The 16,084-nt window shown below is 42.6% G+C and overlaps 1 protein-coding gene across 1 annotated transcript in view; it reads left to right on the top strand.

Moving 5' to 3' along the window:
- Positions 1–7,652: 7,652 nt before the first annotated feature.
- PLB1 (phospholipase B1) overlaps positions 7,653–16,084 on the top strand; it is a 123,417-nt gene continuing 114,985 nt past the window's right edge. Inside the window, exon 1 of the mRNA XM_064572039.1 lies at positions 7,653–7,781. Within this exon, the coding sequence (XP_064428109.1) occupies positions 7,727–7,781 (55 nt within the window). The 5' untranslated portion in view covers positions 7,653–7,726. The remainder of the gene's footprint in view (positions 7,782–16,084) is intronic.

The raw sequence follows: 16,084 nt of genomic DNA on the forward strand, positions 1-16,084 counted from the left end.
CAGTTTTCTGAGAATAGGGGTAGAGGCCAGACAGCAAACGTCGCTGAGATGTCAAGTAAGAGGAAATCTGAGGACCTCGCTATCCATGGGATTGAACAAATTGTTGACTGTAGAGCATTTCTGGCAAAGTAGTGGGAGAAGAAGCCACACTGAAGTGGAGGGTGGAGACCAGATAGCAGAAGGTGTTTTGAAAGATCACCTCAGGTATGGGATGGGTGGAAGATTGGGGTGGCCAGCCTCCCGGCATTGGCCCTGGAAGAGATGTTAAATTTCAAGAGTGTGGAGCCTCATTCAGGTTCAGGAAACGTGGATCTCAATGTCAACAGAGAGGAACACTTGGAAACGTGGCTCGAGGTGGCTCCCAGAAGCAAAGAAGGAAGGGAATGGGAAGTGGAAAGAGCCATCCGGGATTCCCACAGAGACCACGCCAAGATTCCAGCTGTCCATGGGAGAACCTGCAATCAGGGACCACATCCCTACAGGTTCCTGGTCACACATGACCCAAGGGGACCTCCCAGGGTCGCTGGAGGAACAAACTGAAATACATAAAAATGAAGAAGTATCTCAGGTTAAGAACTGACCTTTGGAACAGGAAAACCAGTATTAAAAATCTGGCTTCACCACCTGCTCTCTATGTGATCTGGGGCAAGTTTCTAAACATTTCTGTGGATTATAAGACATATGGAATGTGAAAATTCCTTTTCCTCATGTTTTCTCTTTTGGGTGCTAACCTTCCAGTTATGAACAGGGCTCTTCCTGAACCTGAGAAGAATGGAACAATAGGCTGGCCAGCCTCAGTCAGCGGTGCTCGGAGGCAGAGGCACAGAGGTATTCCCTCAGGATGGAGGAGTTGGGAAACAGAACCTACTGAACCAGCCTGGCTGTCCTGACAGCTGGAGCTCAGCAGAGATCCCACCTGGAACGCAGCCCAGCCCAACCCAGCCCATCCCAGACGGTTCATCTGAATGAGGGTCCTGGGAGGGAAGTCCAGCCTCACTCTCTCCCCTGCCATAGTCCTCTCCCTAGGTGGTGCCATCAAAGGTAAACAGTGGACATGCTCAGGGAGCTGGCAAAGCAAGCATACTTGTGCATCATCATCATTACCAAAGTTATTAACACCATGTGCAGTGTGGGTGTGGGGGCTGAAAGCCCAACATGGTAGCAAGCAGGTGACGCCATGCCACAGCAATCCCCTGCCCACAGCCAAAGGCCCAGAGGGCCCCATTCTGGAGTGGCAGTGTCGATGGAGGGATGTCCCCAGCTGGTAAGCTGCCCTGGCAGGTGGTAGAGAGGCTGTCTTCCTTCTCTGGACCCCTAATCCAGGAGAAGTCTTCTCAAGCAGGTACTCTGCTCTGAACACAGGCCAGGAAGGCATGTGGGGTCAGTGCATGGTGGTTGGGGCTGCAGGAGCCAGGAGCCTCCCAGCATGGTCTAAAACATGCGAGATTCCCAGGAAAGTCTGGGAGACTTTGGTTATTCCCTTTGGATTTGAAGAACAGATCACCGCTCTCATGGACAGGATGCAAAGGGAATTGAGTAAGAGAAAGATTAGCCACATAGCAGAAGTTCCCTGGGATCCCCTTGGTTGGCAGAGGACTCCACCAGCTCTGCCACATGGGGTCTCAGCTGTAGAAGATCCAAGGAAGAGCTCCTATATGCCAGTGTCTACTGGCCATGCCGGCCAGCCTATCTCCATGGAACCCTCCTTCCCAGAATGAAGATGCAGACCCTGGGCTTTATGTGGTATCTGCTAGGGTGAGGTCTGTGCTGAGTTCCTCTGGCTTGAACTTGGCCACTGCTGGGCTGTGATAGAGAGGGCAAACTACATCTGGTAGTTGAGCAACCTTGGGCAAGTTACTAATCCTCTCTGTGTTTTTAGTCTCTTACCTGTAAACTGGACTAAAAATTCCATTGCTATAAGTGGTCAGGGTGATTCAGTGCTACATGATGAGTGGAAAAGAATCAGGAAATCCAAAACCTATCTCAAGCCCCCATCACAGACTGGCCCTGCCTCTTTCTTTGCCTCAGTTTCCTCTCCTGTGCAATGGGGGTGGGAGGGGAGTGACTGGGTGGCCATTAAGGTCCAGGTGCCCTTTGACCAGTTCTGACCTTGTCTCTATTGCTTTCCTGCCTCTGGGTGGGATTCTCCCCAGGAGGGGAGAGGAGGTCACAGCAGAGCTGGGATTCACCAGCTGGGATGGAGCAGAGCATCCCTGTTTGGTTCTCAGGTCCTCTCGAGATGGTACCAAGGAGGACAATGCCTCTGGTGTTTCCACCAAGAGAAGCCACATTTCCTCTGCAGGTTAGTGAGGGCCCCGGCTGGGTGGAAGTCAGGTTGGGTGGTCCACTCATACTCATCTCCCAGGAGGGAACAGTCACACTGCCAGAGTCCCCTGCCCAACTGGGTGCATGAGTCAGAGGCTGCCCTCCACCAATGCAGAATGAAGAGCCTTACCTGGGTTTCTCTCCGGAAGGGACTCTTAAGGCCATTTCACCAGCAGCATCTCTCAGTCATGCAGGGAGAAACTAACAGATATAGAGGGAGAAGACTTGGATCAGAAACTCCTTTTTACAACCCACTAGTTGAATGACCTTAGCTGAGACTTTTAACTCCCTCAGGAATGTGGCTAGTATTAAATAAGATAACATTAATGAGTTTGATTAGCAAGGTGCCTGGCACCTAGTAGGTGCTCACCAAATGCTATTTAAGTCTTCACTTGGAGGTAAAAGCACTAAGGGGTACAGATGGGCAAAGACATTGATCCCCCTAGGGACCCACCAGGGGCAGGGCTTGGGGGCTGTCCCAGACCCCCGGCTGATCATCTCAGGCCACAAATTGCCCTGTCTGTTCACTCTGTGTGCATATCACTATCATCCATGTGCTGGGAGACATAAAGTTTGGGAACAACTAGGGGCCTGAGTCTGGAGATGGTGGAAGGGAGAGGAGAGAGAGTGGGCAATAGGAAGTGTAGCTGTTGACTTAGAGGATGTCAGGGCTCAAGCTGTGAGCTCCCCATCTGTGAATGGGGAGCTCCCCATTTCTGCAGTAATGGCTGGTGCAAGAGGGGGAATACCCCGTATGCTTGTGGTAAACAGCTCATCTTACCCTTTCCCCACCCTCCATGGCCCTGTTCTTCACACTGCACATCAGTGAATGGAATTTATGTGTCAAACTCACAGATCAGGAAACTAACACATGAGGAATAGGAAATGGCTGTAGATGATAATGAGTCATATGGTTGACCCAGAACTTTGGCCCACATATCCTGGTGCTTGGTGACTGAGCGTCTCCAGGCACCAGAATCTGGCCTTTTCCCAATCTACTCCCTGACCTCTGAGGATAAGTCCCAGTGCTCCCTCCCTCCCACATTCCTATGGGATTCCTCTCTGGAAAGGCCACCCAGTCAGTCCGACTTTTTCAGTAGACTTTTGAGGCATTAGGCTGTGTCCTGTGGACCACTGCGTTGTCTGCAGCAGCAGAGACGGAGTCCTCTCCATCCTTCAGTGCTGGGCACCAGGCAGCCCTGGCTCCACTGAGCAGAAGCCCTAAGCCCTGGCTGCACATCAGAATCCATCAGTGAATTTTAAAAATGACCAATGACCAAGTCCTACCCGAGACCAATTAATTCAGAATGTCTGTAGGTGAAGCACAGGTAGAGGTATTTGTCTTAAAATCTTCCCAGGTGATTCCAATCTGCAGCCAGGATGGAGAACCATTACACAGGCGAATAACAGTGTTATTGAAGAAGAGCCACTAGCTGTGAGCCTCCATGTTGCTTCTCCATTGTTTTTTCCCATCACGCTTCATGGTACTGGGGCCACGTGCCTCTCTTTTTCCTCAGTTTTCTATCCTAAAACATGATTTTTACCCCTTTCATCTTTTCTATTCTGTTCTATTGAGCTGATCTTTTTATAGTCTTAGTGTCTTCCTTTGTATTCTGCTTTTCATTTATTTATTCATCCAACATCCGGTGAATGCCTGCTACCACAGGCAATGTACTAGCTGCTGGGATATAGCAAAGAACAAGAAGGCCAGGTCTTGTGGAGTGTATGTTCTGGGATATTTGAAAATGGTATTTCTTTTAGACATACGTTACTGGTCCCTTCTCAATTTTATCTGTTACTTTTTACTCCTTAATTAAACTTCTTGTTTGATTATAAGTAAAGCCTCTGCCCAAAGGAAGCTAAATAAGCTCAGTTACTTGCATTGGACAATGTTTTACATGTGTGTGTACACACAGGTTTTGTGTTGTGTAAACACAGGAACACTGGCATCTGGATGATGTTTGTGTTTAGAGATTCCTAAGCCAAGCCTCCTTGTACTTCTGTGACTGGGAAAAGTCTTGGAGAACACAGGCTTGGTTAAACCAGTTGTCTTACCTCTGAAGAATACTCAACCAATGAATGAAGATTTGGTGAGGCCCTCTTATGTAGGACGTTGAGCTAGGTGCTCCAGTAGGGAGGGGTTCTGGAGGTGCCCAAATGGCAAGAAGCAAAAGGCCCAGCCTCTCTCTCAGGAAGCCCACCAGGGATATAGGACTATTTCCACACAGAAGGAGTGAGTGATAACAAGGCTATCATGGTGAGGGCAAGTAGGTACTTCAGAAAAGCCATCATGTGGGGCGGACAATTCTCAGGGCATCACTGGAACAAGTGCAGATTATTCTGAGATAGATCGTCCCACCCCTCCCACAATTCTGGCGTGTACCTTCCCCTTCAAGCTGTGGGTCTTTCGTAAAATAGGCACTGATGGGAACCCATCCTGTCCTAGATGATAGGCTGCTGACACATACTTCTGTCACATTGGTAGAACTCACCCAGGAGTCAGGGGCTAGGTTTTCCTTATTGAAAAAAAGAACAATTTCACTTACTGTCTTCTCACAACTGCTAAAACGTTTGACTTATACTTTCTTCCCAAGTCACGGAGCCAATCACAGGCGTTGTCTTTAGCTGCTAGCACAGGGAATTCGGCATAGCTGCATCTTTAACCAGAGGGAAGAACAAACCTGTTTTCTTTTTCTTGAAGCCTAGGGATTTCTTTGTGGAATTGATCTACTGCTGTCTGAGGGAGTGATTTTCGATTTCTTTTTTACTGACCCATATTAAGAAATGCATTTTGCATCACCACCTATGACTGAAACGTTTCCCAAAACATCAATTACCCTTACTATATGCAGTGCCCTCAGATATTTTTATTCTGTTTAATTTTTTTTAATGGACTGTGCAGTCCACCAAATTAAATTAATGGGATAATAATAGATCGTAACCCCAGTTTGAAAGACACTCTTCAGCGGCCAGTGCCGCTGTAATCCACGTGGGCCCTGTGGCCAAGGCTTGGTCTAGCACCCCCTAGTGGATTTTTGGACAACAGCAAGCACTCAGCTCCTTCAGTCACCAAGATGCCCTCTGAGGGAGGCATGGACTGACACCCTCCAGGAAGATTTGAATCCATGGGCCCATGCCTTTCCCAAAAGGAACATCTGCTGATTGTTGCTAACATTTGAAATGGAGCATCTTCCCTCCTGGGATATGTCTTCTTAGGACATTTTAGTAGCAAAACTTGGAGGAGAAAATTTTATTAAAAAGTGATGGAGCTTGTGATCCCAGGGTCCTGGGATCGAGTCCCACATCGGGCTCCCGGCTCAGCAGGAAGCCTGCTTCTCCCTCTCCCACTCCCCCTGCTTGTGTTCCTGCTCTCGCTGTCTCTGTCTCTGTCAAATAAATAAATAAAATCTTAAAAAAAAAAAAGTGATGGAGCTTGTTGAGTACTGGCCCTTGTGTTTTCACAGCTGCTAACAGATCACATAGATACTCTGCTAATTAAGCTGATGCATGTGAAGAGCACCCACAGTGCCTGGTAAGAGTGCCCAAGAGTTGTTATTCCCCCACTGCCTCTCAGCTGATGAGGATTCCTTGATGTGTTGACAGGATTCCAAGATTTCTTTTACCTAAGTCTGTCCTATACCAAAATGCCTCACAAAGCTTGGAAGTATTTTTAAGTCATTTCTCAATGTTTCTAAATATAGAAGAGGTTAGAGGTTGGTGTGTTTGCTAACCCAGCTTGGCCATGGGGGTTGTGCAGAGAAGTATTAAGAGGTAGAAGCAAATGCATGGATTATAAAGCCAGGCTATTTCTGCCCATTTCCCATGATGTGTCCCACCCTACCTCTAACTGGCCCCAGCTGAGTGGAGACCAGTGACCTTTCATTCAATCCAAGTAGGTTTAGGGATGCTCCTCAAAGCTGCTGGTGGCATGGAGGGACTCCTGCCATCCTTAGTAATGGGACAGTAGCTTTGAGCTTTGGGTTTCTTGTTGAACTTGTGGGCAGTTGGTGAAGATAACACGTGTCTGATGTTCAGGAGCATTTATGCCTAAATGGCCCTTGCAAGCCCCTCCTTGGGTATATTTTCTTCTTCCTTCTCTGTATGTATTGCTCTCTTCCAGGCTCTGGAACCAGCCCATAGTCAGCTGGGCCCATTGTAGCAGTGCCCACCCATGCCTGGTGTGACCCAAGCCCTCCGTGCAGCTCTGAGGCTGAGGCTTTGGCATGGCTAAATCAGTGGTTACCCACAAGTCACATTTTATTGAGCAGATGAGAAAGGAAGACAACATTTTAATGTCACAGAGCCAGGAACAAAGGGCCGCCCACTTAGATCTCACTTTATACTCAAGACAACCAACCTATAACTGTGATTTGAAACATACTGAAAAAATGTCAGCAGATCAAGACCTGAGGTTGAACAATAGAAACCAGCTCCAGACTCCTAGCTGGAGCTCCGAAGTCTGGCTTTCAGCCTTTCTGCCTAACAGTGGCCAAAATGTAAGGATGATTTAAATATATTTGTCCATATTTACCCAAAGTCAAATGTTACTTGATATTTGTGGAAAATATTTGAAATTCACCCCCAATGCATTTTGGCACCCAGGCTTTAAATTCCAACTCTGACTGCTCAGTTTAGACCCTGCCCCGCATTTCAACTTCGATTGCCGGAAGCAAAATGCTAATTCTGTCAAATGAGTTCCAGTGGCTCACCTCTCTGGCTTGGATCTCTCAACTCAACATGCAGACAATCAATGTGTGGCATGCACATCAGTCCAGCACTCCCACAACCCATGGCTTTGGAGGCGGGGCCAGAAACAAACCTTTTTGGATCATGCAGACCAGGGAGCCCAGCTGTGCTCCTCAGACACCGGGGGAAGACATTTCACACCAAGAAATCACATTCGGAGGGGGCTTTATGGTGTACAGTTGTTACAAAGTACTTTCACTCCATTTATGGCTTTTATTTCCATAGCTTACAGCTGAGAAGCTAAGGCCCATAAAGGGACTCACCCAAGATCTCACAGCTATTGTCAATATGGGATTCCAGCCCTGTATTTCCAATCCCAAGCTCCTCTCAGCAGGCCAGAGCCCCGATACTGGCGATTTTTGTACGTCCACGATCCTGGGAAGCCATTTGAAGGGGACTATGTGGTCCTAGTCTTTTGGCGCCTTTGTCTAGAACATGCTACCCATCTTTGACCTATCTACTTTGAGAAATCTTCTGCCTAAATGTTAATACTTATCATTTACAGCCAGCCACTGCCCCCTTTCAAAGGTGAACACAGTAAAATTTATGACAGGCGCACTATCAGACCACAGGAGCATAAAAGCACGAGGACGAGTGGCAGCCTCCATCTGCGCAAGTGATTTGTCCAGGGCTGGGCCATCAGGAGGATTCTGGCATGGGCCTGCAGCCACGTATCTTCCTCCTGGGGCTGCTCTTGCTTCTGGGGCGAGGTAAGTCTGCCTTTGGCTCAGAGGGCAACCTGTGGGTCAGCCTGCGGGTGTCCCGTGTTGCTTAGGCACAGAGCTTGAGAGAGGAATAGATCTTTCTCATGAGCCCAGAACACATAGGTTAGATGCAGGCAGGCTGGAATGCTGAGGTTCAAGTGCCCATGGCTGTAGGGCAAGAGGCAGGTCTAGGGCTAGGTGAGGAGAGCTGATGGGCAATAGCCGTGTGGTGCAGGGAGGCACGAAGACCTGGGTTCTAGTTCTCTGTGCTGTGTGGCCTCGGGCAAGTTCTATCTCCCTGGACCTTGATTTCATCTCATCCCTAAAATGGGGATACTACTATTTATGGGCTTTGTTTTTGCTAGAAGGACCCAGGAAGGCAGGCTTTAGGATAATGAACTCCAAAGGATGGCCTACATTCTTTAGTGCTACTGACCCTGACTGAATGGGTGGGCTACCAGTCAGAGCTTTGTATTCCTCCTGAGCTAACAACTCCGAGAAGAGTGTGCTTCTGCCACATTCCTCTCTGCCTCTCTTCTCCTGACCCCGGCTCTTCCTTCTTTGTTTGGAAAGCCATAAAGATGATTTTTCATCCCCTCCAAATGAGACACCTGGGCCCAGAGTGGAAAACACTTGCTCTCAAGCCCCCAGAAGCCTGGCTGGGGTCCAAGCACTAGTCTTGCTGCTTATCTTGGTCCAAGTCTGTTACCCTCTCTGACTGGGGGTGGACAAGGTGGGAGGGGTGTGTGAGAGTGGGTGCATGACATGTAGGGGTGTGGAGTGCGAGGCCAGAGAGGGGGGCTGGGTGGGGAGAATGATAATGCCTGCTATGCTTAATGCACAGGATGATTGTATTTTCCTGATTGCTAAATGAGGCTGCGCTTTTTTTCTTCATGTTTGATCATTTGAATTCCTCTTTTGTGAAGTGCCTGTTCAAGCGTGTTTCCTATTTTTCTATGGGTTTTTCTTTCTTCCCATTGATTTTTAGGGGTTTTTCACACAGGCTGTGCACTTGCTCTTTGTGGGCGATGTATACAGCAAATATATTCGGAAACTTATCTTTCTGCTCTCTTTATGGAAACTTTAGATGAGCAAAATTCTGAATTTGGGGGAGGTAAATGAAGATCACCCAAATGAGAACAAATGGAGGTGATTTAGATTGCTGAAGCAGGGGAGTCAGCCACCATTAGTCAAATTTGCGGGAGACTTCAAGGCAGGGGATTGGGAAAGCTTATAGTGTAAAGGGGAAGACCTCAGGTGTGTTCTGATTGGAGGCTGTTGCCATGGGGAAACCTTAGGCAGGCTAACGAGAAGCCAGGCATCTTATGTGATTCATTTGGGGAACATATTTGGCTTTCTCTGGTCCTGAGTTGGAAGCAGGAACAAAAAGTAGGGAAGCTGGAATCACTGTTCTAGGCTGATGGCTGTAGGGGTGGTGGTTGGTCTGTTTGGTATTCAATCTCTCTATTTCTAAAGTTTTTAATCTTCTACTCTGGTTTCTCTTCAGATCACATAAATCTTTCACCTTTTACTAGAAGGTTTTTATCTTTTCCTTCATGGTTTGTACCCTTTGTGTCTTATTTAAGAACTCCTTTCCTACCTTACAGTCATAATGATATTACCTATATTTCCTTCTAAAACTTCATAAATTTGCTTTTCTCATTTGGGTCTTTAGTACATCTGGGGTTAGTTTTTGTGACCAGTAGAAGAAAGGAACCCAGTATTACAGTTTTTTTTCCCATGAAAATATGTAGCTGTCCCAGCACCATTTATGGAGAAGTCCATTGTTTCCTTACCGCTGAGAAGAGCCCCATCTGTTTCTATATAAAGGGCTTGGATGTGCTTGTATCTGTTTCAAAACTTGGCTTTATTCGTCTCGTCCATTTGTCCACCCCTGTGCTATTGAGCATGTTGTCTTAATTCTTTTTTTTTTTAAGATTTTTATTTATTTATTTGACAGAGAGAGAGATAGCCAGAGCAGGAACACAAGCAGGGGGAGTGGGAGAGGGAGAAGCAGGCTTCCCACTGAGCAGGGAGCCCGACGCAGGGCTCGATCCTAGGACCCTGGGATCATGACCCGAACTGAAGGCAGACGCTTAACAACTGAGCCACCCAGGCGCCCACATTGTCTTAATTCTACAGCTTTATAGTAAGTTCTATTATTTGGGAAAACAGGTCTTTGTTTTTTCTTCTTAGAAATGACTTTGAACTTCCATATAAATTTTACTTTCTGTCACTTTCTACCCCCAAAAAACCTGCTGGGATTTTGATTGAAATTGCTTTGAATTCCATGAATCAAGTTGGGGAAAGCATACATCTTTACAATACTGAGCCTTCCAAACCAAGAACATGTTTAGATCTATCTTCTTTAATACTTCTCAAAGTTTTATAGTTTCTTTGGTGAGGTCTTGCACACATTTGGTTTAATTTATTCTTAGGCATATGATATTTTGTTGTATGATAGGTACATTTTTAAATTTTTATTTCGAAAATGATTATTGGTATACAGAATTGATTTGTATATATTAATTTTGAACCCAATTAAATTCTTATAATTTTAATAAGTTATCTGTATATTCTTTTGGATTTTCTCTATACTCAGTCCTGCCAATAATGACCGTTTTGTTGCTCTCTTTTCAATCTACATACTTTTTCTTTCTTTTGCCTTCCTGTGCCAGTTCCACTACAATTTTTCATGGAAGTGATGCTTATTCCCAAGTTCAAAAAGAAAGTGTTTAATGTTTTGTCAGTACATATAGTGTCTGCCATAGGCTTTTCTGTAGATACTCTTTATGAGAGTAAGAAGATCTATTTTATTACTAATTTGTTAAGAGGTTTTTAAAAAATCATGAGTGGATATTGATTTTATCTAATACTTTTTCTGCACTTATTGAGATGATTGTGATTGACTCCTTTAAATTTAATGTGATAAGTTAATTGACTTTTTATTATTTTGTTCATGTTTTCAGTCATTAATTATTAGATTTACTGAAGACCACATATTGCATTTACTTGCCCTGCCTTTTCCACCTCTTTTAATCTAGAACAGTTCTTTAGCCTTTGGTTGGTTTGTTCTTTTGTGTCACTGAAAACTTTAGGCTGGCTTTTTGTGTATGTGCACTTCAATTTGGATTTGTCCCAATTATTTCTTTATAGTTCGAATCAGGTTAAACTCTTTGGGCAGAAATACAAAATAGGTCATGTTGTGTCCTTGATTTATTCCACTGGGGGATACATGTGATGTTGGTAAATACCCTACTTAGGTGACATTAAATTTGGCAATTTGGTTAAAGTGTGTCTGCCTCATTTCTCCCTTGGAAAGGTGCCTTCCGTCATGTGATTTATAAGTTATTTGTAAGGAGATATTGTGATACTATGTGACTATTCTTATACTCCATGGTTTTCTCAGCCACTGATGATTCTTGCCTGAATTGATTATTACCAGGGTGACTATAAAATGGTGATTTAAAAATATCTCTCATGGGCGCCTGGGTGGCTCAGTCGATTAAGTGTCTGCCTTCGGCTCAGGTCATGATCCCAGGGTCCTGGGATCGAGTCCCACATCGGGCTCCTTAGTGGGGAGTCCAGTTCTCCCTCTCCCTCTGCCCCTGCTTGTGTCCCCTCTCTTGCTGTGTCTCTCTCTGTCAAATAAATAAAATTAAAAAAATAGACATATATATCTCATTCCTTCTAATATTGTTAGTTGGCACTCTCCCATTAAAAAAAATTCTTGTCTCTATCCCACTCTTTTTATCTTTTTAATATAAAAGATAAAAGTTTTGTCTTTTTAATATAAAATGGATTTATGGATTCTTTCATTAATCAGGGTATTATAATCCATTCAAGTCATTATTCATTTTGATGCTCAAGTAATTATGGATTTGGTCAGCAAGACCCCTTCACATGGCCTCCTGTTTCACCATCTGTTTTTTTAAGTACCTTTTAGCTTTATGAAACAAGCTATTCCAACAAATCTTATATTTTTCCTTTTTCAGCCATGCAATTAGCCATTTCTTCAAGGTTCCAGTTGTTGGGGGATTTTATTTAGAAACCAAGATCTAGGTGGTAGGGGTGTTCATTGCTGCTGGAGTGTCATTATGTCCAAGCTTACTCAGTGCACATAGCTAGGAAGTACAGTTTTGTTTTTAAAAAATGTATACACCAAAGATACAAATGTAGTGATCCAAAGGGGCACCTGCACCCCAATGTTTAGAGCAGCAATGTCCACAATAGCCAAACTATGGAAAGAGCCCAGATGGCCATTGACAGGGAATGGATAAAGAATGGAGATATATATATATATATATATATATATCTGCATGTGTATATGTCTATACACACACACACAATAGAGTACTACTCAGCCATCAAAAAAAAAAAAAGAAATCTTGTCATTTGCAACGACGTCGATGGAACCAGAGGGTATTATGCTAAGCAAAATAAGTCAATCAAAGAAAGACAATTATCATATGATCTCACTGATATGTGGAATTTAAGAAACAAAACAGCGGATCATAGGGGAAAAGAGGAAAAAATAAAACAAGATGAAACCATAGAGGGAAACAAACCATAAGAGACTCCTAATCATAGGAAACAAACTGAGAGTTGCTAGAAGGGAGGGGGTGGGGGGATGGAGTAACTGGGTGATGGACACTGGGGAGGGCATGTGATGTAATGGGCACTAGGTATTATATGAGACTGATGAGTCATTGATCTCTACCTCTGAAACCAATAATACATTATATGTTAATTAATTGGATTTAAATTTTTAAAAAAGAAAGAATAAATGTATACAGATTATCTCTAACTTCAGTTAGAGTTGGACTTTCATCTCCTTCCCACATTTCAGATTGTCCTTCCCAGTCACTGCAAATCAAGGTTACAAAAACATCAATAAATCTATTCATTTACTGAGTCCTATGATACATACAACATAACATCAGAATCACTCTAACAGTAAGGGCACCTGGGTGGCTTAGTCAGTTGGGTGTCCAACTCTTGATTTCAGCCCAGATCTTAATCTCAGGATCATGATGAGTTCAAGCCCCAATTGGGCTCCACACTGGGCATGGAGCCTACTTAAAAAAAAAAAAAGAATTGTTCTAATTGCTCTAACAATAGCACCACCACAATTTCTTTGCCATTCTTTTGTCCTTAGAATATATCCTACTCAGGGTGTATAATCAAAACACTTTGTTCAAAATTACTTGGATTAATTCTTTTTCTTTTGTTCTCTCTGTATGGTTATGCTATATATTTGACATATAGTTAAGTTTGTCTCTGTTTATATTCAGTTATAGGGTTTCTCCTATTTTTGTTGATTTTACTTTATTTTTTGAATATATAAAACATAGTTCTGACTTTTGAACCATGTTAATGTGAAAAAATACACTCGGAGAAGTCCCATCTCCTTCTCTAGCCCTTCCTTCTATCCCATTTCCACCTATTCCTGTAAGTAACCAATTTCATTATTTTCATATCCTTTCTATATTTCTTTATGCAAATAAACTTTATTTTTTCTTCATTCTTGCACAAATGATAACCAACTATACACTTTTTTGTATCTTAATTTTCTTCACTTAATATATTCTGAAATTATATTGTATCCATTCAGATCTTTTTCATTTTTTTCCAACTGTAGAATATTCCATTATTACCATATATTCAATGAGTATCCTAATGTAGGCATTAGGTTATTTCCAATATTTTGTTATTATAAGTAGTGTTGTCATAAACAATCATGTGCATATGTCTTTTTCATGTTGTTGCAGGTATAGCTTAGGATAAGTTCCCAGAACTGGGATTTCTGGGTCAAAGGATAAATACACAGTTTTGTTAGATATTGTCAAATTTCCCTCCATAAGGATTGTACCATTTTTACATACACATCAGCAATATATGTGAAAATGCCTTCTTCCCCAATAGTTTGACAATGGAGTATATAGTCAAGCTTTAGAATTTGCTAAGGTCACATGTGAAAATGGTGTTTTAATTTTAATTTCTCTGGTTAAAAAAGAAAGCTGAGTATCTTTTAATATTTTTATTTATTTTTTTAAAGATTTTATTTATTTGTCAGAGAGATCACAAGCAGGGGGAGCGGCAGGCAGAGGGAGAAGCAGGCTCCCCACTGAGCAAGGAGCCTGAGGTGGGACTCAATCCCAGGACCCTGAGATCATGACCTGAGCCGAAGGCAGACACTTAACCAACTGAGCCACCCAGGCATCCTTCTTTTCATATTTTTAAAGACCATGTGGTCTCAGGTTCCAGAAAAGCAATGAAAAAGGGTTAAGTCCCAGTGAGCTAGCACTTTTCAAGACTGCTTACAACATGTTTGATAATGTCCCATTATGGGGCGCCTGGGTGGCTCAGTCAGTTAACCTTCCCACCCTTGATTTCAGCTCAGGTCGTGAGCTCAGGATCCTGAGATCGAGCCCGGCGTGGGGCTCTGCGATGAGTGTGGAGCCTGCTTAAGATTCTCCCTCCTTCTCTCTCTCTCTGCCCCACCTCACCCTTGCTTGCTTGCAAGCAAGGATGCTCGTGCTCTCTCTCAATAAATACTTAAATGCAATAAATACATAAAGTACTATTTGATAATTCCCATTGGCCAAAGCAATTCATATGGCCAATCTCAGATTTAAGTAGGGGAGAAATAGACTTCTCTTGCTGGAAACAGCAGCAAGGTTACATTGCAAAGTGACATGAATTCAAGAATAGGAGGAATTTGTGGCCATTTTGCAATCTACTTCACTTATCTTCATTGCTCTTTTCTTCAGGGTTTTTATTTTTTTTAAGATTTTATTTATTTATTTGACAGAGAGAGCAAGAGAGCACAAGCTGGGGGAACAGTAGAGGGTGAGGGAGAAGCAGGCTCCTCGCCAAGCAGGGAGCCTGATGTGGGGCTCGATCCCAGGACCCTGGGATCATGACCTGAGCTGAAGGCAGATGCTTAACCATCTGAGCCACCCAGGGGCCCCAATCTTCAGGGTTTTTAATAGCCATTTTTGCATGTTTATTTTTCCAAATGAACTCTAGATTCAATTTGCCTAACTTTAGAAAAAAAATCCATTGGTATTTTTATTGAAATTGCCTTAAATTTCTAAAATGGAACTAAGCTTATTCAGAAGTACTTAAATTTTATTATGGTTTTTTTTTTAATCTTCCACTATACTTCTAACTGGGCCAGCTCATATGTTGATATATACAAAGGCTTTTACTTTTTATATATTAATTTTATACTTTCTATCTTGCTAAATTTTTATACTGTTGAATTAGTTTTATCATTAATTCTCTACAGCAAGTATACACCCATATCATCAACAATAGAAACAGTTTTCCTTCTCTTCTAATTCTTCTACCTTTATTTATTTTTTCCTGATTGCATTGGCTAATATTTCAATACAGTGTTAAGTAGCAATGGTGATAGTGGGGATTCTCACCTTGTTCCTGACCTTAGCAGGAGGAAAATGTTTCCCTATTCAGTTGGATGGTAGCCTTTGGGAATCATACATACATACATTAAGGCATACAATACATATATGTGTTTGTGTGTGTTCACATTAATGAAGTATCCATAAATTTCTATTTTCTTGAGTGTATTTATTTTTATCAGGAAAGAATGTTAAAGTTTGTTGAAAGTCTTTCCAATATTTATGGAAATAATCATATTTCCCCCTTAGAGTTATTATTTTTTGAATTATATTAATAGATTTGCTAATATTGAGCCATCCTTGCTTTCCTGGAATAAAATCAAGTTGGTCATGGTGTATTTTGTCTTTATATACCATTGACCCTAGAACAACATGAGTTTGAATCATGTGGGTCCACTTATGTAAAATTTCTTTCTATAAACTTTTGGAAAATTTTTTGGAGATGTGCGACAATTTGAAAAAAAACTCACTGACAAACCACACAACCTAGAAATATCAAAAACATTTTTAAAAAGTTAGAAATGTCATGAATGCATTAATTATATGTAGATACTAGTCTATTTTATCACTAGTCTACTATTAATGGTAGTAACCATTAAAATATATATAAATCTATTATAAAAAGTTATCAAAACTTACCATACATTATCTCTTCATTCTTGATGTCTGTTATTTGTAAAACACACCATCTGCAGTGTTTTGTATCTAGGTACTGCCAGATGATTCATCTTGTAAACAGATGATGTTAGCTTATGGTATTGAAAAACACAGTATAGTACTTTAAACTTATTTTCTCTTCCTTAATATTTTCTTTTTTTTAATTATTTTTTTTAAGATTTTATTTTATTTATTTGACACAGAGTGAGAGAGAGAAAGCAAGCA

The sequence above is a fragment of the Mirounga angustirostris genome, unplaced genomic scaffold (assembly GCF_029215605.1).
Source record: "Mirounga angustirostris isolate CCGP_5_RB_7025 unplaced genomic scaffold, mMirAng1.0.hap1 SCAF_10, whole genome shotgun sequence".
In the NCBI taxonomy this organism is placed as follows: Eukaryota; Metazoa; Chordata; class Mammalia; order Carnivora; family Phocidae; genus Mirounga; species Mirounga angustirostris.